Genomic DNA, 26,523 nt, shown 5'->3' with positions numbered 1-26,523 from the left:
ATACAGTGTTCATCTCCTAATTTTATTAGAAATCCTCCGTATCTGCCTCTTCTGTGACACGATGGAAACATTAGTGCTATGAGGTGGACACATTGGAGACCTCAATTCCAGATGAACATATAAGGTTTATTCAGAGGAAATGCCTGAAGAAGGTTATAGAGGCACGCAGCTCTGAAGGTCAATCCGCTGCTCCATCCCACTCCCCCAGAGACCTCTGCAGAAACTGCTGGCTAACCAAACTATATAACTTCCCTGCTCTTACTATGTGTGATAGTAATGTTCTCCCACAGACAACACCCTCTTATATGATTGCATCTACTGATTATAATAAGAAAGATGCAGATTTTTTTTTACCCTTTCTAATCCTTTATGGGGTTCATTTATCAAGGCTGGCGTATTCGTACATTAGTCTTAAGTAAAGCCCCGCCCCCTTTTCCCTCTTAGTAAAGAGGCCCCGGCACAGGCATTGCTAAATAATCTACACTTGCTCAGAGCAGGCGTAAACCTTAATAAATCAGGCCTCCTCCCCTCCCGGCCAAACAACCCCCCCCCTTCCTGGGGCATATGTTAATAAATGTGCCCCCCTTGTGCTTACAGACAGTACTGCGAACAACCTGCTTAGGTGGACGCCATATGAAATAGAGAACACACACATTGTCCCAGGTTTACTAATGTGTCGCCACCAGAACTTTGGCTAAAAAAAGTGGCGCGCTGGACTTTTCTCCACATTTATTATTCATTTTACACACTTTTCTACCATTTTCAGACACTTTTTTGCCCCGGTATGAAAAAGGGGTGTGGTTTATGTAAAATAGGGCGTGGTCTATTTTGTGATGTAATAGAGCAGGAAGAACTGAGCAGATTGATATATATGTTTGTGGGAAAAGATTAAGTATAACTTGTCGTTGTAACATGTTGATGTAACATGTTGATTGGAATCCCTGTCCATTCTGCTATAAGGAGTCCAGAGGGCGGAGTCACTCAATGGGCTGGACTCTTTAGCATGGAAACATCAGAGATATCAATCAATAAATGACAAGTGATACTGAATCTTTCCCCATAAAGTTATATATCAATCTGCTCAGCTCCTCCTGCTCTATAGAATGATGCCGATAGCTTAGGTAGCATTTTCATGGTGACAGGTTCCCTTTAAGAGCAACAGATTTCTCAAACAGCCTGATAACTCCGGAACATTTAAAGATTGTCTAGTCTAAGTTTGCACTGTATCTGTAATTCTAATAATATCTGTCTCTACAAATCCAATCACACTCTACAACCTCCAAAATCCAATAGAGACTCATTGGCTGCATAAAGTCCCACAAAGATTGAAATACTTACAGCCCTCCCGGCATCATACTGATACATGACACCGGGAAAGCCACATCACGCTTTTTAACCTCCATGGATTAAAGAGTGGGAGAATAATCCCTTTGGAAATAAGAACATATTTTATTGACTTCTAGGGTATACAGACATAGGGTCCTATTACACGGAGCGATTTTTAATGATTAACGATCGAAAACGAGATTGTTTATCGTTAACCTGGAATCGTTCACCATATTACACAGAACGATGGTCGTTAGTTATGATTATTATTGTAATCATTACTATGATCATTACTACAATCGCTTATTCCTTCTGATCCCAGCAAAACAATGAACAATGTGCAATTACACTGAACGATTAGTGAACAAATGCGGAACTTGAGGGAACGAATGCGGAATTACAGCGAACGATTAACAATAATTTTAGATTCAGATCTAAATCAACATTCAACGACAGACAAATAATTTTTCAATCGTTGCTTGTAATTACACAGAACGATTATCGTTTAAATACGAACAATAAAACGATTTCTTGCACGATAATCATCCTGTGTAATAAGGCCCATATAGAAAACCCCAAATTAGCCAAATCTAAACATAGCTGTAAGAAGAATATTTCTCAAATAGCAGATAATGGGATGGAGTCTGGTTTCATACAAGCTAGAGCCAGGAACCTGATCTCATCCACAGGGAGGGAGGTCAGGGGGCAACAAGTTGTAAACCGGATCGGGGAATGTGCCTGCAAAGAAGGTGATGAAATATTTGAAGGAAACATGGCTGGGTGTGCAGGAAACTGCAGTACAGCCCCTTCATACTGCCATTACTATTCCCTTACAGTGGATAGCATATACTACACATAACTGTGACTGAGATCCACAGAACAGGGAGCAGGAGAACCGCTGAGGACTATACAGAGGTAAGAAACATAGCCGGAAACTAGCCATCTACTAAACTACCCATCTGCTTGACTACTAATACCCTGACATCTGCCCATCCCGGTGAGCTATCATTTCCTATAACTGAGTATATGATCTGTGCTAATTGTGTTCTTTGAGGTCAGGGATATGCTGCATTGACTAGTTTGTATTGAGGTTCATGGGTATGTGGCGATATAACATAGGATGGATATTGGATACTACCATTGTTTTGGCCACCACCAAGATTATATGAAGCGAATTGATGATGTTCGAGGGTTTCTAGGATTTGAAGGTTTTGTCGGCCTGATTTGCACATTTGATTCCTCTGATGATTCTACATGGCAGGAGAAACGCGTTGGAATGAGAAAGGAGAACTGTAAATGTGACAAGTTTCTAATATTGAGTAGTAGTGCGTATGTGCGGCGTAAAAATATATATTGTGTGGTAGGGTATGTTTGAGCCACTCCTTTTCCAATGCCAATTGGAGGTGGTTTATCACACATACAGTTCTCATGGTAGGAGGATAGCCCCATACTGTTTAGTTCATTAGAGTAGAGAGAGGATCGGGTCAGTCTTCAGGTTGGGGTTTCCCTTATCTGCCCTATTTGTCCTCCTAATAGCATAATACAGCTAGGTTTTCTCCTACCCAACCTTCACATTGTTGGTCACCCGGCTCCCCATTTTTTTTTTTATATTTTGATATTTTTTAGGCAGGTTCCAATACAGGCTACATGTTAGTGTACCTCACCCTGTTTACTGGTCTTGCTGTGAGGATTAAACTTCTAGTGAAAAAAGAATAGGAGAAGAAGAATTAATATGTGGGGGGAGCCTGGCGTGGAGAATGTATGGAATTTTTGTAATTCCCCTGATACATACAGCATGTATATAACTCAGCTATGATGGAAAACATCATTATATGGGAGGTTTGCACATTTTCTGTTTGGTGGTCTATGAATTCTTCAGATCCGGCAGGAGATGTGTCCATGACTAGATCGGATGTCACTGACATGGCTGGAGTAAATCAGATTTTTCTTTTCATCGTCTTTCAAGGTAAAAAAAACTTCTTCTGCAAATGTAACCAGATAGATGATTGTATCTCCAGCCTCATGTCCTGTCATTGTCTCCAGGCTTCTATCTGGGTTCTCTATGTCAGTGGTGGTATTACCGTTCTCATACTCCCGCCCTGATCGGCTCTTGTGTAGAGATTTTTTGTACGTATGATCCTGCCGGGAGACAAGGAGCGTCCAGCACTGTATGGACTAATATAATAGAACTAGTTATCCCAAGATCCTGAACACCAAGGACTCATCATCAGTACTGGAGGAATACAGAGGGCGAACCTCACTGGTACCAGGAGAGAAGAGCTGTGCCCTGCGGATAGATCCTGTGAGAAGAGAAGATGGCGATGTACAATATTACCCAGGGATCGCAGAGGATAGAAATAGAAATGCGTACGGTCAGAGAGGAATGATTCTTCTTTTTGTCCAAGGTAAATATGTCATGATTGATAATAATTTATATTTGTCTGGAAGAAAACAGATAAACTCTGTATATTAGGATCATGTTTTCATATCTCCATCCATCTCATACTACTTCCTACTACCTTGTATAGTCACATCATGTTCCCAAATCTCCATCCATCTTATACTACTACTTACTACCCTGTATAGTCTTATCATGTCCCCATATCTCCATCCATCTCTTACTACTTCCTACTACCCTGTATAATCACATCATGTCCCCATATCTCCGTCCATCTCTTACGACTTCCTACTACCCTGTATAGTCTTATCATGTCCCCATATCTCCATCCATCTCTTCCTACTTCCTACTACCCTGTATAGTCACATCATGCCCCATACCTTCATCCATCTCTTCCTACTTCCCTGTATAGTCACATCATGTCCCCATATCTCCATCCATCTCTTACTACTTCCTACTACCCTGTATAATCACATCATGTCCCCATATCTCCGTCCATCTCTTACGACTTCCTACTACCCTGTATAGTCTTATCATGTCCCCATATCTCCATCCATCTCTTCCTACTTCCTACTACCCTGTATAGTCACATCATGCCCCATACCTTCATCCATCTCTTCCTACTTCCCTGTATAGTCACATCATGTCCCCATATCTCCATCCATCTCTTACTACTTCCTACTACCCTGTATAGTCTTATCATGTCCCCCATATCTCCATCCATCTCTTACTACTTCTTACTACCCTGTATAGTCACATCATGCCCCATATCTCCATCCATCTCTTCCTACTTCCCTGTATAGTCTTATCATGTCCCCATATCTCCATCCATCTCTTCCTACTTCCTACTACCCTGTATAGTCACATCATGCCCCATATCTCCATCCATCTCTTCCTACTTCCCTGTATAGTCACATCATGTCCCCATATCTCCATCCATCTCTTACTACTTCCTACTACCCTGTATAGTCTTATCATGTCCCCCATATCTACATCCATCTCTTACTACTTCTTACTACCCTGTATAGTCACATCAAACCCCATATCTCCATCCATCTCTTACTACTTCTTACTACCCTGTATAGTTACATTATGCCACCATATCTCCATCCATCTTTTACTACTTCTTACTACCCTGTATAGTCACATCATCCCTGCCATATGTCTACCCATCTCTTACTACTTCTTACTACCCTGTATAGTCACATCATGCCACAACATCTTCATCCATCTTTTACTACTTCTTACAACCCTGTATAGTCACCTCATCTCCCCCATATCTCCTTCCATCGTTTACTACTTCTTACTACTCTGTATAGTCAGATCATGTCCCCCATGTCTCCATCCATCTCTTACTACCCTGTATAGTCAGATCATGTCCCCCATGTCTCCATCCATCTCTTACTACCCGGTATAGTTAGATCATGTCCCCCATATCTCCATCCATCTTTTATTACTACTGAAGTTGATAACTTTTTGTTGCTTCAGAATTTCAGCTCAGTATTTCTTGAGAGACTTTGATAGGCTTTCAGCTTAGCGTTTTATGATAGGCTTTCAAAATTAAAATTGTAACATTATTTGATAATATGTGATTTTTTTTTTTAGATATTAAGCTTTATGTACCTGAAATTCTATAAGAAGAAGAAGAAGTGGTCACTATACGATGTACTGCAGAACACTCCTGCCGCTCCAGTCCTCCTATTCTAGAATGGAACAAACCTGGGCAAATAAAGAATAAGTCAGTAGAGATGTATGAAGGAGAATGGAGAGAAGAATCAGAGCTTACTTATACTCCTTCCTATGTGGATGATGGGAGTCCTGTTCAGTGCATGGCTACATATCCTAATGGAGAAAAGAGTCAGAAATCCATAAAGCTGAACATCCACTGTAAGTACTATAGGTGACTGGGCACAATTTCATTCACGCCTAACCTTTTCAATTTTTTTTTACTTTTTGAGGATTTTGTGTATACCTCTCCACTGGCTTTTTGATAATATATAAAGATGAGACGCCGAGCAAAAACCCAGGTTCAGCCCAGCCTATGTCTTATTATTTACTGTCTCTGTACTCGCTTGCATCTGCCTACCCAATTTGATTGATGGCAACTAGATAAAGAGGACATGGGCCAGATTTTTTACTGCGTTGGGGACCAGCCCTTGAGTCTCATTTGTACATAAACAAAAAGTTCTAGATCTCACAGATATAGAGGACTACTGAGATTTAGTACACCAGAAATCATGAAGATTAGTAGTCATGGGCCTACTTACCCTCCTGCTAAGGGGTCTGCTTTGATAACGCAGTCGTCACCTGATTATCTGAACAGTACACTGCAATACTCATGCATTGCAGTGTACTTTTTATTTTTTGCCTAAGTTACTCTAAGTTCCACCCTGTTCCTGGCTCCAATGACAACCAAATGGTAGTCTGTGACTATTTACTGGTTAACATGGAAATCATTAACATTGTTTTCTTATAGTTTCTTAAAATATGTGTATATTTGTGTATATATATATATATATATATATATATATATATATATATATGATTAGTGATGAGCGAGTACTAAAATGCTCGGGTGCTCGTTACTCGAGCCGAGTATTTCCCGATACTCGAGTGCTCGTTTCGAGTAACGAACCCCATTGAAGTCAATGGGAGACTCAAGCATTTTTTGAGGGGACCCAAGTTCGGTAGAGGGAAGGTCGTGTGAAAACCTGTCAAACTCAGAAATTGATGGAAACACAACGGAAATGGACAGGAAACAACAGGGGCAGCATGTATGCATGCCTCTGAGGCTGCCTAATGCCACCATTATGCCTAATTCTGTGCAACAGCCTGGTTAAAACAGAGGAAGGCATAGGGGCCACCCAAAAACTCTGAAAAGCCTGACAAAGCATGGTATTGAGAACACAGGGAACCATTAAAACAGAGGTAGCTTATCATGAACCACCCAAAAGTTCAGCCTGACACAGCATAGCTGTGAGGACAGAGTGAACAAGGTAGAAGCGGTAGCCAGTCAGCCTTCCAAAAATTATACCAGACCTAGCATGGCAGTGAGCTCACAGAGAACTATTAAAAGTGAGTGAGGAAGAAAGTGAGCCTCCCCAAAATTAGGCCAAACACTGCATGGCATTGAGCACACAGAGAACTGCCGGGATCAGCAGTAGCCAACATGGAGGCCAGGTAGGAGCAACAGTAACCAACATGGAGGCCAGGCAGGAGCAACAGTAACCAACATGGAGGCCAGGCAGGAGCAACAGTAGTTAACATGGAGACCAGGCAGGATCAGCAGTAGCCAACATGGAGGCAAGGGCAGGCACACCAGTAATCAGCAGTAGTCAACATGGATGCCAGTTAAGGCCCAGCAGTAGCCAACATGGTGGCAAGGGCAGGCACCACAGTAGTCAGCAGTAGTGAACATGGATGCCAGTAAAGCCCAGCAGTAGTCTACATGGATGCCAGTTAAGGCCCATCAGTAGCAACATGGAGGCAAGGGCAGGCACACCAGTAGTCAGCAGTAGTCAACATGGATGCCAGTTAAGGCCCAGCAGTAGCCAACATGAAGGCAAGGGCAGGCACCACAGTAGTCAGCAGTAGTGAACATAGATGCCAGTAAAGGCCCAGCAGTAGTCTACATGGAGGCAAGGGCAGGCACACCAGTAGTAAGCAGTAGTCAACATGGATGCCAGTTAAGGCCCAGCAGTAGCTAACATGGAGGCAAGGGCAGGCACCACAGTAGTCAGCAGTAGTCAACATTGATGCCAGTAAAGGCCCAGCAGTAGCCAACATGGAGGCAAGGGCAGGCACACCAGTAGTCAGCAGTAGTCAACATGGATGCCAGTTAAGGCCCAGCAGTAGCCAACATGGAGGCAAGGCAGACACAGCAGTAGTCAACATGGATGTCCATTACTGCTGTGGTCAATGCTGCCTTAAAAATGTCTACAACATTTAACTCACTTTGAGTTACATCCATGACAACAACCTCACTGTCTGACAACCGGGTCTCATCGTCATCATCAGACACCTCTTCCAACCCTGCTTGCAAGTCCCCACTCTTATCACCCACTGACTGCGTGAGCTGCATAGTTTGGGCATCAGGACAGATCGACTGCTCCCATTGCTCAGACTCTGGGAAGGGTCCAGAAAAGAGTTCCTGGGCGCACGGTGGTGGTGGTGGATCTGAATCCCTGGTTTTTCTGGAGGGGCCAGGCTGTGGGGAAGGAGGCTCAGCTAATGGAGCAAGGGTTCCACTCCCTTGGATAGCGTGGGTGGACTGCGTAGAAGACTGGGTGGTGGATAAGTTACTGGACACATTATCCGCTATCCACGTGATCACCTGTTCACACTGCTGCGGTTTCAATATTGGTCTACCATGAGACCCCATAAGTGGGGCAAAGATGCTAGGGAGTGGATGTCTGCGGTGTGCCACTGCTACCTCCTCAACAGGTGCTGCTGTGTCACCCTGCCCTGAACCACGGCCTCCGGCAACAGCATCACTTGGGACCCCACGCCCACGCTCTCGACCCTTACCCCTGGGGTTCACCATTTTATGGACACTGCACAGTATGGAACTTAGATAGGCCTTGGGTATAAAATACAGAAATCAGGAAAAATACTTGTGCTCCCAAGTTTTGGGGGGCTGTACGTTACAATATGGTACTGGCTGAACCTAGATACAAGCTGTAATACCCCCTTACAATTAGCAGTGGAGTTTAATAAAGGTGCACTACAAATCCCAGCAATACAGTGTAGTACCCACTAGTTTAGGGGGGGGCTGTACGGTACAATCTGGTATTGGCCGGAACTATACACACACTCTCTGACACCCCCTTACAATGAGCAGTAAAGTTCTATGCAGGATGTACTACTGTCAAGGTGATCAGTCTATTTTTAGTCACCTTGCATCAATTAACTGTCTCTGTCCTAATTAGTCAACAGGTGGTACAGCGGATAGCCCGCATCAGACGCTTAGACGCAGAACAACTAGATACCACGGATGTGTGCGCACACCAACTTCCTCTTTATTAAAAATGTTTCATTTTATAATCGCGGAATACAGGAGTGGTTACATAGTCACATGTATATTTGGTATAGCATGATTGGATAACTTGATTTTCAGATATAAATAGTATATAAAAGTGCGCAACGGATGGTTATATTATTGCATTGATATAGTATATAGCAAGTTCAGGAGCTTGTCTGCTTGTCCTCCAGAAAGAGGAAGTTCTGGAGGTCTGGTCTTAGCAGATTTTAGCATGAGCTTTCTCGAGCTGTCTGGAGTTGAAGCATATCTGAATTAACTATTAAGACTCATAACAAATTGAAATGTTTCTCTATAATCAATAATCATTAATCAATACCGACCCTGACACTACAAATCCCAGCAATACAGTGTCGTCCCCACGAGTTTAGGGGGGGCTGTACGGTACAATCTGGTATTGGCTGGAACTATACACACACTCTCTGACACCCCCTTACAATGAGCAGTGAAGTTCTATGCAGGTGTACTACAAATCCCAGCAATACAATGTAGTACAGCAGCACCACCAGCCCCAAAATAAAAAAAGAGTACACTGAGCACTTCTTAGCGGTCTGTATGCCCCTGTATGCCCCAGAGCTGGGTGAAAGCTGTGTTCAGAGGTCAGAGAGGTCAGTGCTGACTGTCAGAGGAGATAGAGGGTGTTTTAGCTGTAGATTAACTCTTTGTTGTCCTGTTTTGGTACCTCATCTCTCTCCACCCCTCCCCTCTCCATAAGCAAGCCATGAAGGCAGGGGGGAGAGCTTCAAACTGCTTTTTCATGAAAAAATTTTGGCCTAATAAACCCAATTACAAAGTTTCTTAAAATCACCTGTACTATTGATTTCTGGAAAAAAAAAATAATTAAACGACAGTGACACTTTAAACAAACTGGGGTGGGATGCCGCTCCAGTCACTGATTGGCTGTGCGGCCAGTCCATCAGCTGGGGGAGGCATATTCCCCCAAGTCATGACGTCATCACAACTCGGGGGAAAATGATTTCTGGCGGGGGTTCCATGGCCGATCCCACCGTTCATCGTGGGAACAAGTAAGTTAGTACTTGTAATCAATTTCCCCCCTCCCCCTGCAGGCTGCCAGCTTTTAGATATCGCCAGACTTCTCCTTTTATGCTTAAAAGTTGTAATTGGTCTCATGCACTTATATGGTAAGAGTTTTTCTCTACAATTGTGGAAGAAAACATGTGGTTATACGATATTGTGAAAAGCAGTGAAGCCGCTGTGGACTACATCTCTCCAACACAGAATGTGGTCAAATAGCTGATTCTTTTTTTGCTAAACACATTTGCAGCATTTTAAAGATCTTTGTAAGGTCTGATCTACTTTCCCGCTGCCGTAAGGATTTTACATGAGAAAACAGTGAGTAAAATCTGAAATCCATCCAATGTGGTTCCCCCTTAGCCTATGCTTATAGTGTGTATTTGGATTTTTTCATATATTATTGTTTATGGCTATGTTCACACTATGTATGTGTGTGGCTGTATTTTTTATGCGGCTGGAAATGTGCGGCTGAAACTACGGCCGTGGGAAAAAATAGACATGCGGCTGAAAACATACGGTCATTTACTTGGAAATCTGGTTCAACTAAAAATAACAAATAAAATCTTAAGAAAGTGATGCAAACACCTCTGGATGCATCTGGGAAAGCAGGGAAACAGTTTACAGGAATTGCTATTACCGGGGGTTTGCGATCCTCTGCACTATAGCCGATGTCTCTCATGGTTAATATATTGAATTAATAAAAGACATTTTCATTGTAATAAAGTCCCTTTCATTGTTCAATAATTAAATTTAAACGAATCCATCATTGTGAAATTAAATATACTGTCAAAAAATAAATATATATATAAATATACATTTATTTATATATATATTTATTTTAACAGTATATTTAATTGCACAATGATGGATTCGTTAGAATTAAATTATTGAACAACGAAAGGGACTTTATTACAACGAAAATGTGTTTTATTAATTTAATATATTAACTATTAGAGGCATCGGCATTCGGCATCATTGCCGGCTATTTTTGAAGTACTCCGTACGGACCGCCTGTCAATCCACGGCCGCGTTTCCAGCCGCAAACAATGGTCTTGTTCATTTTTTACGGGTCCGTTTACGTCCGTTTACATTTTTTAGGGCCGTAGATTCATACATAGTGTACACTGTGCTGCCGTATATCGTATACTTTCCAGCATATGCATGAACCGGAAAAATCCGGCCGATGATTTACCGCCCGCAATACAGCCGCACAGATACAGAGTGTGAACCTAGCCTTACAAGTAAAATGAGCCTACATTTTTTTTACATTTTACATTTTGTTGTTCTTTGGAGTGCTTTTGTCAAGTAATATTTGCTTTTTAAAGCTTTTTTTGGCTTTTTTTTTTTTTTTGAGGAAAGAAAGGATACGCACAATAGCTACCAAATCACTTTCTCTTCAAGTCAGTATTTCACCACAACTAGGAGTCTCAGAACATTGATCAGGAATATATGCCAAGCCAAAAATCTCTTCAAAAGAAAACAATACTGATATTTTATGCAAATCTGGTAATTGTTTTACTAAGACTAAGACTGAACTGTATCCAAGACTGAGGAATGTCCAAGACTAAGGAGTGTCCAAAAATGAGCTGTGTCCAAGACTGAGGAATGTCCAAGACTAAGGAGTGTCCAAAAATGAGCTGTGTCCAAGACTGAGGAGTGTCCAAGACTGAGCTATGTCCAAGACTGAGGAGTGTCCAAAAGTAAATTGTGTCCAAGACTGAGGAGTGTATAAAAGTGAGCTGTGTCCAAGACTGAGGTGTGCCCAAGACTGAGCAGTGTCCAAGACTGAGCTGTGTCCAAGACTGAGCTGTATCTAAGACTGAGCTGTATCAAAGACTGAGGAGTGTCCAAAAGTGAGTTGTGTCCAAGACTGAGCTGTGCCAAAGACTGAGCTGTGTCAAAGACTGAGCTGTATCCAAGACTGAGGAGGGTCCAAAAGTTAGCTGTGTCCAAGACTGAGCTGTGCCAAAGACTGAGCTGTGCCAAAGACTGAGCTGTGTCCAAGACTGAGGAGTGTCCAAAAGTGAGCTGTGTCCAAGACTGAGCTGTGCCAAAGACTGAGCTGTGTCCAAGACTGAGCTGTGTCCAAGACTGAGGAGTGTCCAAGACTGAGGAGTGTCCAAGACTGAGGAGTGTCCAAGACTGAGGAGTGTCCAAAAGTCAGCTGTATCTAAGACTGAACTGTATCCAAGACTGAGGAATGTCCAAGACTAAGGAGTGTCCAAAAATGAGCTGTGTCCAAGACTGAGGAGTGTCCAAGACTGAGGAGTGTCCAAGACTGAGGATTGTCCAAGACTAAGAAGTGTCCAAGGCTGAGGAATGTCCAAGTCTGAGGAGTGTCCAAGATGGAGGTGTGTCCAAGACTAAGCTGTTCTTAAGACTGAGGTGTGTCCAGAACTGGGCTGTGTGGCTGTGTGTTCAAGACTGAGCAGTGTCCAAGACTCTGAGTGTTTGAGACTAAGGTGTGTCCAATACTAAGGTGTTTCCAAGACTCAGGAATTTCCAAGACTAAGGTGTATCCAAAACTGAGGTGTGTTCAAGACTGAGTTGTTCCCAAGACTGAGCTGATCCCAAGACTGAGGTGTATTAAAGACTGAGGTGTATCCAAGACCGAGCTGTGTTTGAGACTAAGCTGTACCAAAGACTGAGGTGTGCCCATGATAGAGTTTGAAGTTGTAGTCACCAGAGGACACAGTAAATAATGGGTGCGAAACTAATTTTCCTCATCGTAATTTTTCAAGGTAATATAAACAGAATACTAAAATACATGACTAGATAGAATGGAGCATTAAACCCCATGTTATACTTATGTGTTCTAGGTTTTCACCTGGGTTTTGTATGTTGGGAGTATTTAGTCTCCGCCCTGCTTGGCTCTTGCGTAGAGCTCCCTTGTACACAAAGTCTTGATGACACCTCAAAAATGTCTGGAGTCGTATGGTACGCTAGAGACTTCTATACTGCAGAAATAATATTGAATACAGAGAATTCATCATCAGTGACGGAGGAATACAGAAACCGAACGTCAATAGTACCAGGGGAAGGTAGCTGTACTCTGCGGATAGAGCCTGTGAGAAGCGGAGATGATAGAGAGTATTTCTCAAACACTGCAGAAAACGGAATGCGGGATGACTATGAGGAAGATGTTAACTATTTTTCTCTTTATATCACAGGTAAAAAATTTTAGAAATTTAAAGGGGTTGTCCGGGATAGATTGATAATTACTAGAGATTCGAAAGCTCGAAACTCGATTCGGGCAGATCACGATTTTCGAGTATTTTACCGAATATTGAACCCCATTAAAGTCTATGGGAGAAAAATGCTCGTTTCTTGGTGGACTCCAATGGTCGGATTTAGATTTCCAAGTTCCCAAACACACCTCTGAAATGCAACTGGGACAGCAGGGGAAGCATGCCAGGGTGCATCTAACACGCCAAAGTCGCAGTATTATGCCACTTTCACAGCCTCTAAACTATACACTCCAAACACAATATTTGGAGATAGGTGCTAGGTAGGGATGAGCGAACTTTTAAAAAGTTTGGTTCGGTTCGATCCGGCAAACTTTCGTGAAGTTCGGATTCTTAAAACGAACCTTGCTATAACAGCTGAATAATTGCAGCTACAATAGTAAGAGTGTGATAGGGTATAGTTTTGTTTAGTTGCAGTTGCTATTACAATTAAAAAAGAGGAAAAAAATCAAAGTGCAAAAATAATGAAAAAAAATAATGAATAAATAATTAAAAATAATAATTAAATATAGTGAATAAAAGTGCAAAAATAGCAAAAAAAAAAAAAAGGTTGAGGAGGAGGAGGAGGTGACAGCACTTGATTGCACTCAGGCTAGTATTGTTGAGAAGAGACAAGTTAAGGAACAGGAGGAGGAGGCAGCACTTGATTGCACCCAAGCCAGTATTGTTGAGAAGAGACAAGTTGAGGAGCAGGAGGGGGAAGGAGCAAATGATTGCACCCAGGCCAGTATTGTTGGGAAGAGACAAGTTGAGCAGCAGAAGGAGGAGGCAGCACTTGATTGCACCCAGGCCAGTATTGTTGAGAAGAGACAAGTTGAGCAGCAGAAGGAGGAGGCAGCACTTGATTGCACCCAGGCCAGTATTGTTGAGGAGACAAGTTGAGGAGGAGGAGGTGGCAGCCTTGATAGCACCCAGGCCAGTATTGTTGAGAAGAGACAAGTTGAGGAGCAGGAGGAGGCAGCACTTGATTGCACCCAGGCCAGTATAGTTGAAAAGAGACAAGTTGAGCAGCAGGAGGAGGCAGCACTTGGTTGCTCCCAGGCCAGTATTGTTGAGAAGAGACAAGTTGAGCAGCAGTAGGAGGCATCACTTGATTTCTCCAAGGCTAGTATTGTTAAGAACAGACAAGTTGAGCAGTAGGAGGAGGCAGCACTTGATTGCACCCAGGCCAGTATTGTTGAGAACAGACAAGGTTAAGGGAGGAGGAGGAGGAGGAGGAGGAGAAGGAGGAGGCAGCACTTGATTGCACCCAGGCCAGTATAGTTGAGAAGAGACAAGTTGAGCAGCAGGAGGAGGCAGCACTTGAATGCTCTCAGGCTAAACGGGGTTGATGGCACACTATCACAGAAACCGTCAGTAAGTTCAATCATAGGCCTTAGATACGTATAATCAAAAACAAAATCACAGGGGCGTATCACTATACTAAAACATAACATTTATTTGTCCGGCTAAAATGTTTAAAATGCCACAAAAACAAATATTCTCGAAAATTTGGCACCTTTTGCATCCATAAATATGGGGTGCAGGCTAGATATAAGTCGCCCGGATCATCAGATTAAAATTGTTAGAGCGACAACACCCAAATACACAAATACATGGCTGGGTTCACACTACGTATATTTCAGTCAGTATTGTGGTCCTCATAGCAACAAAAACCAGGAGTGGATTGAATACACAGAAAGGATCTGTTCACACAATGTTGAAATTGAGTGGATGGCCGCCATATAATGGCAAATATTTGCTGGTATTTTAAAACAACGGCTGTTATATTGAAATAATGTCCGTAATTTACTGTTATATGGCGGCCATCCACTCAATTTCAACATTGTATGAACAGATCCTTTCTGTGTTTTTAATCCACTCCTGGTTTTGGTTGCAATATGAGGACCACAATACTGACTGAAATATACGTAGTGTGAACCCAGCCTTAACTGATATTCAAAAATATATATATTTTTTATCTCTTCCTCTCTCCTGCTTCTCTCACTAACACTTTGTATTCCTTCTCTATCTTGCCCTGTATCTATCTAGTTGTTTGGCAATCTATCTATCTCTTTTCTCTCTCTATCTGATACGGAGCTCCTCTCTCTCTCTGAAGTCTGGCAACACACTGAGAAGCTGCTGGCACGCTGAGGCACTTCCTGGTGCTGGGGAGTGATGTCACAGATCTTGGTTTTCACAAAAAACAGGATACAAGGCATTAAAGGAGTAATAATCCCTTGTATCCTGGTCTATTCTGTGAAAAAAGTACAATTTTGCGTCGCCGTTGTTATTTTAACCAGATTCGTAACGAACTTTCTCAAAGTTCGGTTCGGTACCGAACCAAACTTTTTGCAAAGTTCGTAACGAATCTGGTTCGTAACGGTTTGGTTCGCTCATCCCTAGTGCCAGGTGTTTTACTGGACAATCAACTACTGCAACAATTACTAACTAGGACAAAATATAACATTTTTGGAGGATCACATTAGTTCGGCTCTAAAGATAAAATATATAAACACATAGAAAAATTCACTGCACTACCATTATTCTATGTCCAATTATGATAGATAACTATGCCTATCTATGTCTGCTAATAGCAATTGAACTTTCAATCACCGACATAAGGATAGTCAAAGATCTGCTAAATGTGCATGCACCTCTTAAAGAGTACCTGTCATCACAAAACAAAAATAAATTTTGATATGTCATCAGGCCTGTTGCTGAGAGCCGCTGTGATCAGGAGATTGAGCCAGGGAGAGAACACGGCAGCAGCACAGTCCGCTCCCTCGGCCAATTCCGACAATGTCAGTTTAATAGGCTACATTGTTGGAATTGGCCATTACGGAGATACGGATGATGAGTGGATCTTTCCCTGGCTATATCACAGTGGGTCCACAGTGGGTCTCAGCACTCTCATCAATAACTTTTAACTTACTGTTCAGTACCTGATAACATGTCAAATGTGATTTTTCATTACAGTACCTCTTTAATAGGTGTAAGGACAGGAGTCGTGGATCTGCTGATAGCTAGGATGAAAGCCGCACCAAGGAGCAGAGTCTAAGGGGCTGCTGGTCTTCTCCACTGCCCACCGCAAGGCGAGATGGACTTGCTGCGGAAGGAAACCCCGAGGTTGCTACTCCTGGCTTGGCTTGCTAGCAGAGGCAGGCGAGGTGCAGCTGGAGACAGGTAGGCAGGCGGGCAGGAGTGCAGCAGGATTCACGGCTGAAACCACTGGAAGAATTCATGGACAGCAGTCACAGTGCAGGAATCATGGACAGCAGTCACAGTGCAGGAATCATGGACATCAGTCACAGTGCAGGAATCATGGACAGCAGTCACAGTGCAGGAACCACGGGCAGGAATCATGGCCAGCAGTTACTGTGCAGGAACCACAAGCAGCAATCATGGACAGCAGTCACAGTGCAGGAACAACGGACAAAAATCACACACAGAAGAACTGGGACAGCAACACTAGGGGTTAGCTTGCAGAGGCACCAACAAGGAGGTCAGGACAGGGTCAGGCATTTATAGGAGAAAGCACAGTGCAGTAACCAATTAAGGGCATACTGTCCCTTTAAAGTCCCTTTCCGCTGAGCTGGTGTGCGCACACCCTAGAAGGCAGGGGCATGCGTGCTGATGAGAGAAGAGGTGAGCAGGAGCATGGAGGGGTGAGGCGCCCTGTAGGGCAGAAGCAGCTGGGCCCTTGCACATGGGCTCTAGCATCTGGCCGCAGCAGACAGCAGGAAGAGTGGGTTCAACCGTGGACCAGAGCACGGAATACCGCTGCAGTCGGGGCAATAGGTTTGATGCATAGGTTTGACTCCAAGGAATGGATTAGAATTGGCATATGAAATTCCACCTAAACTCTTCAGTACGATCCATATTACTCTATTATTTCCCCACAGAATCCATAGCCTGATAACCCTTTCTCCCTGTAAGTATGTGCTATGTACAAATCGAGAATCTTTTATCTTAAATTCTCTATCCTGAGAAGTCAAGACTGCCTGATCCATGGCTCTGGATCAGGCTATGAGATAGGCATAGCAAACATGCATTTAAAAATAATGTCCTTATAGTTTTGGCAATGCGGGATGGATAGATAGATAGTAGAGATGAGCGAGTAGTGAAATATTCGACCTTCAAGAATTAGAATCGAATAGGCACCGAGATTCGACTATTCGAACGAATATTCAATCCCATTATAGTCTATGGGAAAAAAATTCTCGGCACTTGGAAATCCAAATTCGACCCCAAAATCGCAGTATAATGCCACTCACCGCAATTGCGAAGGAAACTATCGCGCGACGACTGTTTACACGGAACGATCGGCGAATTTTTTGCGAACGACGAACGACGATTTGATGACATGTTGAAAGATCAAAACGGACGATTTCTCGTTCGTCGTTTGATCGTTCGCTGCGTTTACACGTACGATTATCGTTCGAATCCTATCGTTATCGCGCAAATTCGCCCGATAATCGTTATGTGTAAACGCACCATCAGAGGCATCCATGCATGCTGCCCCTGCTGTTTCCTGTCCATTTCTGTGGTGTTTCCATCATTTTCTGAGGTTGACAGGTTTTCACACGACCTTCCCTCTACTGAACTTGGGTCCCCTGCAAAAATGCTCGAGTTTCCCATTGACTTCAATGGGGTTTGTTACTCGAAAGGAGCACTCTAGTATCGGAAGATATTCGTCCCGAGTAACGAGCACCCGAGCATTTTAGTACTCGCTTATCACTAATTGTGATTCATCAGATTTTCCTGAAGAACCCCAGGTCTATGTGTCTGACAATGTGACAGAAGAAAACGCCACCACTATACAATGTAGTGTAATACACACATGCGGCTCCAGTCCTCCTACTCTACAGTGGAATAAACCTGGTGAGATTACAGAGTCAACAATGCAATATGGAAGGTCGTGGATAACAGAATCTGAACTCACCTATATTCCTTCCTATGTGGATGATGGGAGTCCTGTCCAGTGCACGGCTACATATCCTAATGGAGAAAGTACTGAGACATCAGAGGAACTGAACATCCTTTGTACGTATTATTAAGGTGCTGTATGTCGGGGTAGCTTGTGTGGCGTTGTGGCTGCTGCGTGGGTGTAGGGTCACTTGGGCAATTCCAGACAAATGGGCATTGCTCTTGAGGTTGAGGATAACAGGTGTATAGGTGCAGGTGCAAAAAAGATAGACTAGAGCCCAATGACTAAACCGTGTAACTTGGTTTACTTGTAGAAACTTCAGTGCAATACAAAATATTACACTTTGGGCAGGCTTTCCAAAATGTCCTAGAATAGCTTTGTGTTACAGTAGGATACGTAGGCTTGCACGCTGCTTTGTTCTACTGGGGTCAGTACCTAACCTCAGGTATACTGCCCCGTGTGTTACTGAAGGAATCCCTTGCCTGGACAAGTTTTTTATCAGAGATCCTCCCTCCTAAGGGTCTAGCACTGCATGCTAGCGGTAGTTACGTAATAAAAAAAATAATAAAAGTCTCTAGGTCCCTGACAAGGGTCCTGGCCTGAGCCAGGTCCTGGCTTCACTGCAGCAGGAACTGCTCTGTGTGTGTGTGTGTGTGTGTGTGTATGTGTCTCTCTCTCTCTCCACCTTTGCTAAAAAAGACCCTCCCACCAGGAACTAGCTCCTTTTTATCTTTTTATAAGGACAGCCTAGATAGCCTGTGATTGGTGGGGCTGTGTGTGAGTGTGTGCAAGAGAGAATAGACAAGATAGGAGAATAAGTGAGGAGAAGCCTGCACCTGTGATAGGGGGAAACATGACATGTGATATAAAACAGTTAATTCATGAAACCGTCAGCTGTACATAATACAGTACATATACAAGAAATACAACAGTGACATCTAGTGAGGAAAAATACACAATACAATCCCCTTCATCCCCTTCTGTGATAACCTGAGTGAGTTACTTTACCCAGGTATATATAAAACAGTCCTTTAGTGTATATTACAATTATCTTACATCTTTACCAGGCCGGATTGGGATTAAATAGCAGTGTTGTACATGCCCATTGCAAAAATGTAGTGGCCTCTAATGCAGTTTGAGGAAAGTTTTGCTTTACCTTGTTACGCCCCTCGCCATTCCCTCATATGTAGGTCAGGTACAGCATAGAAACCCCAATAGAATTCATCCTCTTTACTGTATATTGAACTTGTGTCTATATTGTTCTTCTTCTGCAGTTGCACCCAAACACGTGACCGTCACCATTATGGAGAATGGTGAAATAACAGAAGGAAGTGATGTGACTATAATGTGCATGTTAGTCTCCAAGCCTGAAGTCAGTCAGTATGAATGGTACAAAGGAGAAAGCAGAACTAAACTACCGTATACAGGATGGAAGATGACGGTACAGAATGTGACCAGGGACGTGGAGCCCTATTCCTGTGCTGCAATGAATACTGTAGGAAGAGGAGAGTCAGCTCTGATAGAGATACCTGTTCTACGTATGTATACAGCATTATATTTATTGTCTTTATAAGAGTGCCAGTCACAGTGCCCACATATTAGTACCAACCAGTCTGCTTATACCTGCACCAGCCCATTCTTTTTATTAGTGTCAACTGTCAAACCAATGGAGCCGCATCATAGAGGGGCGGGGGTTCCCTGCAACTGGGGTTGGGCTGGCCCGCCTCCAGTGCTTCACCCCTGGCTGGTGCCCGGGAGTTGAATGGCACCATACACCGGAATAGGGCTGCTGTTGAAAAAAAGTACCACGGCATTAGCTTCCCCACACCGGCGCCATTCTATCCATGTACAAATCTTAAAGTGAATGTACTGATGTTACATTTGCTTTAAGGAGGCAGTATCTGTGACTAAAGCTCTGCGGTTGGCATTAGAGATAAGTGAACTGAACTTCCCGTACTGAGATTCGTTCCAAATAATAAAAAAAAAGTTTTCTCACCTGTCCTCTGGGTCTCTGGTGTCTTCAGCCGCCTCCTGCCCGTTCAGCCAATCACTGGCCTTGGTGTTGTCCCATCCCAGTCAGTTATTGGCTGAATGATATTTTGGCACCTGTGGGCACCAGAGAAGAAGGACACAAGGGTAGCGGGAAGAGGTGAGTATATATTTTTTGAACCACAGTAAAACAGCTAATTGCTTGCTATCATTGAGCTGTTTTAGTGGAGTTTGTTTAAAGTTTGGTTTGGACAAACCCCAACTTTACATTAAAGTTTGGGGAACCTGCTGAACCAAACTTTTGAAACGTTCGCTCTTCTCTAGTTGGCAGGAATCTGGCAAATGAAACCGAAAGGGATTTTGTAAGTGTTACTCAAAGGAGCTTTATATATGATACTTTTATAGGACTCTATGCCACCACAGTTGTCCCTGTTAAAGGAGTATTCCAGGAAAAATTTACTCCACAGGAAAATTCCACAGGATAGGAGAAAAGTAGGAGAACGTGGGGGCTTGACCCCTGAACCTCATGTCGATCTCCGTATCAGACCCCGGCCAGCTCTGTTATAAACGGAGCTCTGGGTCGCGGCTCTATTCATTCCTATGCATTGACGGAAAGAGCCGAGTACAGCACTCTTCCGGCATACTCAGCTCTTTCCGACACTCCTTAAGAATGAACAGAGCCGCAGGACCCGGGGCTCTATTCTGACCCGGTCTCAGAAAAGATCATCCCGGCCGGTACTGCAGTACTGGCTGGATAATCTTTAGCGTCGTAGAGTTCTGATGTCGGCGCATCCATGCGCACCTGCATCAGAACTCCCCACAGCACACAACGGAGCCGAACGCTCTATAGTGTGCACTGACAAGGTTTTCTGCGGCCGCTTTTCACTGAATAAGGCCGCAGAAATTCAACACCGTCAGTTTTCTATGGCACCGCTAGGGATCCCGGCCGGAGTGTATACTATGGGGGGACATTTGTCATGCAGAAAATGCGTATTCTTCGTCGGAAAATGGTCAGATGCGAATACATTTATTTGCAAATGGCCACTTCTGCAAAAAAATATTCTCTTCTGGCCATTTTCCTCCCGGTACGCCAGGGGGGCGGAGAGGGGGTGTGGAGGGGGCAGAACGGGGGGCACAGGCTCTGGGTCCACTTAATTCATCTTTTTTTTTTTGCCAAAAAATAATCAGGAAACCTACTCCAGCTCTGAGCTGGCGTAGGTTTCCTGCCGCACACACTAGTGCACACGATATTTATGTAGAGGCAGTGTCCCTCTACATAAATCTCCATACTGTTTGAGCTGCAGAAAGCGCCGGACTTAATAAACACTCTGGCCGGGATTCCCTCAGCCTGCAGCACTACGTAAGGTCCCCAGGAATCATGGCCGTTGTTACAACGACCATGATTCCTGTGGAACTTACATAGTGTGAACATAGACTTAAATGCATCTAAGCTTGTATCGACTATCCACAGAATAGGGGATAAGTATCAGTATATGGGTTGGTCCAATTTCTGGGACCTCTAATTTCGATCCTCTAAATGGGGACTTGACTCTCTCGGCTAAATGGGGCGGTGGGTTGGCATGTGCACCACTTATTCACTATGGAGCTGCTGGAAATAGCCGAGGGTTGAACCCTCCACAGTTCCCAGATGTAACCTCATATAAAGTGTGTCTTACAAGGATCCTTCTATTTATTGGATTTGTTCACAGACGAAGGATCCGGTCATTCTTACAGAAAATCTACTTGTAACGTGATCCTTATAGGAACAATTGGAGCCGTCCTCCCGCTGCTGCTCTTACTGATTGTCTACACATACTGGAGGTACAATCAAAAATAGTCAAGAGGTCTGAGCTGTCTTACTTGTCATTTTTTCTGCATTCCTATCAGTATTTAAAAATAATCCTGAAATCTTGTAGTTTTCATTCTGGCCACTAGTCTTAAAACTAAGCTGAGACTTCCTGTTCTCTCTGTAATACACCAGAGTTCCTTAATTGTAAAAATCATGACTTTTTATTTATAGAGAAAGATGCCGGAAAGTGACAAGCAGTGAGGTAAGTGACCCAGAACATTCTACAAAAGTAAATTAAACTTTTATATTTTAATAAGAGCAGCCCCCCCCCCTTAGATTATTATGACAGTGCCGCATGCCGGGGCAGCTATGCGTTGTTGTGGCTGCTGCATGGGTGTAGGGTCACTAAGGCACTTGTCATGGTGGCCAGGAGTGGTGTCCCACCATGGGACAAACGGGCACTACACTTGAGGTTTGTATAACCCAAGTGTGAACAGGTGTATGGGTGTAGGTGCAAAAGAATAGACCTGAGTGCAGTGACTTAAGGCAAAATAGAAAAAAGTAATGCCAGCTTACCGCCGCTCCTGTGGCCTCTTTCTGGGGGGGTTGCCGCAGTGTGTGCACGGTGCTGGGGTGTCAATAAAGCTCAATTCATCTAATCCTGGCCGGTAGCTGGACTCATTTTTCCTGTTTACTATGCAGTGACTTAACCAGGATAACTTGGTTTACTGATAAGAACTTCAGTGCAATACACAATAAATACACTAGTAACTGCAGGTGCAGGCAGGTGGTAGTAGTAAGGCTTGTACCAAGTAGGTGGAGTAGAGGAACGTCTTGAGGGCCAATGTCCAATGTAACAATGCACTCTGCCGAGATAGCTTATTGGAGAACAGAGGCAGAAAAGATACTCGTACTCACATATAGATTCTCTTATCTGACCACAAAATGCCCTAAAGTGTCGACTTCCCGTCCTGCTAGGGTAGTACGAGGTCCCTGCACTGGGCTGAGCAGACTTTCCGAGACTTCCCAGAAGAGCCGTGCTTTGCAGTAGGATACATCAGCCTTCTTAACGCCATTTGTCCTACTCGGGTCAGTACCTAAATTCAGGTATACTGCCCGGTGTGTTGCAGAAGGTATCCATGGCATGGACAAGGTTTTCCTCAGAGGACCTACTCCGTCCTAAGGGTCTATGCTAGTGGTAGTAAGTTGCATAGAAAAAAATCTCTCTGGCTCTGTGGTGTCTCAGTCCTTTTCCACCTCTACTGACAAAAGAACCAAGACAAAATACCCTCCCAACAAGAACAAGCTCCTTTTTGTAGGGGTACCTTAGCTAATGTGTGATTGGTGGGGTTGTGTGTGCGTGAGAGAAAAGAGGATAGGAAAAAAGTGGGGGAAACAAGCCTGCACCTGTGATAGGAGAAAAAATACCATGTGACAAACAGTAGTTAACTCATGAGACCTTCAGCTGTGCTCAGTACAGTGTATACAATAAATACAGCAGTGACACCTAGTGGGGAAAAATACACAATACAATCTCCATCCCCTTTTGTGTGAACCTGAGTTACTTTGCCCAGGTGTATAGAACTTAGTGGCACAACTGTGCTGGGACACTACAACAGCTACTTCTGGATTGTAATGCAATTCTGTTGGATTACCTTCCCAGAATGCACCATGATCCTAGTAGACTGACCTTGCAATCTCTGATTGTACTACCCCTGTTTTGGCCAAAATAGCCTTGTAGCCCTGGCTACAAAACATTGACACAGGGCCATCACCCTGATAATGGTGTCTAGTAGATGTCAGGGGACTATGGGTTGTGAGAGACCTCAACCCTGGAGGTGGGATATAGTGAGGACTAATAGAAACTGTATTCTGTACCAGCCTGAGCCTTAATATTGGGTCCAGATTATAGTTCTGGGTTCTGAAGTGTTGCCCGGACATTTCAGCTCTTGGTTTACTGCATTGATTTAGAGTCAGTTTGGAAAGGGTTCTTAGATAGAAGGGTTGGTTGTAGGAGTTACCCTCCTCGGGGTTAAAGACCAGAAAGTTGTATATAAAAAAATAGAAAGTAAATTGTTATTTAACAGATTATCATTTGAGGTTGTGTGTAGGCAACAGTGATAATGAATCTATAATTCCATTGTTTATTGCACGGCTCCTGCAAAGCTCCCGGAATGTTCCAGTACTTGGGGCTACCTGGAGTGTCCTGTACATATCAATGTCTGTGCCCACAGAGGGGAATTTTAGGTTTTCTGTGTCAAGGATGAAGGATGCAGACAGTAACTGCTGTGAGACTCTGCTTTCCGGCAGGAGTAGTCAGCGACTACCTCTACCACAGGCACATTCCTACAATACTTACAGTTATCAAAAAGGGTCGTATTAAAAGGCCCGATGCCTCCTGTAAGTGAGCTCCAATCTGCTGGATCGTCGCTCGCTTACCGAGCCTATTACAGGGCCTGAAGATCATTTAGCAAGGGCTGTATGGACAACGTTAGCGTGGGAAGGTAATGCATGCAGTTTACAATTTTTTTCACACAATCGTCAGCTATTGGATGTGCATCACTATCACACGTAGCGATGCGGAGCCAATGATTTTAGGTTAGGACTAGAGGTGAGCGAATCACTCAGAAATTTGTTTTGCGAAGTTCGTGAATATTCGTGCCAATTCTTGAATATCCGCAAATCGCACATGAATACAGTAGTGGGACTATTACAGAGGAGCAATTTTTTTCAACAGCTGTCAAAATTGGAAAATGTATATTTTTTTTAAAAAAGGTCAATCAGCCTTTCAATCATTTAATTTCTGCCATGGACAGTAGTGGATGTTGGTGGATCAGCCATGTAATATCAATTTTCTACAAGGACAGCAGTGGTGAATGAGCAGCCAGTGAGGTATTAAGATGGACACTGTGTTCACTGTGACTTCCGATAATGCACCCCCAGCACCCAGTGACTTGGTATAATGCACACCCAGCACCCAGTGACTTGGTATAATGCACACCCAGCACCCAGTGACTTGGTATAATGCACACCCAGCCAGGGCCGCCATCAGGAATTTCGGGGCCCCATACAACCAAAGTGTCTGGGCCCCCCACATTAATAAAAAGAAAAATAGTGTGTTGGCCCCACGCCTTGCTGGGAGGTATAATTTGGTTCCGATCAATTCTAGAGAACTGGCTCATATTCCCCATTTTCCCCAGTGGCTTAAAATGTAACCTCTGTTATACAGTTATAAAATTGTAGAAACTAAATGTGAACAAGGTGCAATGTAAATGTCCCCATACAGACACTTACTTGTATAGCTGCCTCTTGTGCTCTGTATGCAGTGCGTTATATTCACCCCTGCAACGTACAATTTATAGCGTGTCTACAAGCCCAGCGGGGCTCATTATGATGGAGACTAAAACTTATACAAGAGTGGGGTAGGGGTTCCCCTGTATTCAGAATGCTGTTGAGTACTAGGCAATGCCCCGTTTGGGGTTATTGAATTTCGAGGGTCTGGGGGGCTGTTTGATTTGTATATGTTCACCAATAATAATGCCCCCAGAGGTGCCCCCCAAGAACTAATAATGCCCCCAGAGGTGCCCCCATATACTAATAATGCCCCCAGAGGTGCCCCCATACACTAATGCCCCCAGAGGTGCCCCCATGAGCTAATAATGCCCCCAGAGGTGCCCCCATATACTAATAATGCCCCCAGAGGTGCCCCCATATACTAATTATGCCCCCAGAGGTGCCCCCATATACTAATAATGCCCCCAGAGGTGCCCCCCATGAACTAATAATGCCCCCAGAGGTGCCCCCATATGCTAATAATGCCCCCAGAGGTGCCCCCATATACTAATAATGCCCCCAGAGGTGCCCGCATATACTAATAATGCCCCCAGAGGTGCCCCCATATGCTAATAATGCCCCCAGAGGTGCCCCCATATACTAATAATGCCCCCAGAGGTGCCCCCATATACTAATAATGCCCCCAGAGGTGCCCCCATATGCTAATAATGCCCCCAGTGGTGCCCCCATATGCTAATAATGCCCCCAGAGGTGCCCCCATATACTAATAATGCCCCCAGAGGTGCCCCCATACACTAATAATGCCCCCAGAGGTGCCCCCCAATACTAATAATGCCCCCAGAGGTGCCCCGCTATACTAATAATGCCCCCAGAGGTGCCCCCATATACTAATAATGCCCCCAGAGGTGCCCCCATATGCTAATAATGCCCCCAGTGGTGCCCCCATATGCTAATAATGCCCCCAGAGGTGCCCCCATATACTAATAATGCCCCCAGAGGTGCCCCCATATACTAATAATGCCCCCAGAGGTGCCCCCATATACTAATAATGCCCCCAGAGGTGCCCCCATACACTAATAATGCCCCCAGTGGTGCCCCCATACACTAATAATGCCCCCAGAGGTGCCCCCCATGAACTAATAATGCCCCCAGAGGTGCCCCCATATGCTAATAATGCCCCCAGAGGTGCCCCCATATACTAATAATGCCCCCAGAGGTGCCCCCATACACTAATAATGCCCCCAGAGGTGCCCCCCATGAACTAATAATGCCCCCAGAGGTGCCCCTAAAAAAACAAACATCCTACTCACCTAATCCGCGCTGTGCAGGCAGCAGCTCTTCCTCCTCTTCGGGCTCCATCTTGCGAGCCGCAGGGACGGGACTTCCGGCAGGCGTGATGACGTCACATGATCACGCCTGCCGGAGAGGTCACGGCCCGGCCTCCCATAGGCTGCTGGTATGAAGTGCCGGCAGCCAGGCCTGTATTTAGAGTTTATGCTG

At 44.2% G+C, this 26,523-nt stretch overlaps 1 protein-coding gene across 1 annotated transcript in view; it reads left to right on the top strand.

Moving 5' to 3' along the window:
* Positions 1-10,043: 10,043 nt before the first annotated feature.
* LOC138769292 (sialic acid-binding Ig-like lectin 12) overlaps positions 10,044-26,523 on the top strand; it is a 28,455-nt gene continuing 11,975 nt past the window's right edge. The window contains exons 1-7 of the mRNA XM_069947671.1: positions 10,044-10,115; positions 11,152-12,538; positions 12,617-12,967; positions 17,780-18,067; positions 19,226-19,489; positions 21,650-21,761; positions 21,961-21,991. Coding sequence (XP_069803772.1) covers positions 12,499-12,538; positions 12,617-12,967; positions 17,780-18,067; positions 19,226-19,489; positions 21,650-21,761; positions 21,961-21,991 — 1,086 coding nt within the window. The 5' untranslated portion in view covers positions 10,044-10,115; positions 11,152-12,498. The remainder of the gene's footprint in view (positions 10,116-11,151; positions 12,539-12,616; positions 12,968-17,779; positions 18,068-19,225; positions 19,490-21,649; positions 21,762-21,960; positions 21,992-26,523) is intronic.

The sequence above is a fragment of the Dendropsophus ebraccatus genome, chromosome 12 (assembly GCF_027789765.1).
Source record: "Dendropsophus ebraccatus isolate aDenEbr1 chromosome 12, aDenEbr1.pat, whole genome shotgun sequence".
NCBI lineage: Eukaryota > Metazoa > Chordata > Amphibia > Anura > Hylidae > Dendropsophus > Dendropsophus ebraccatus.
This window is presented reverse-complemented; position numbering and strand designations above follow the sequence as displayed.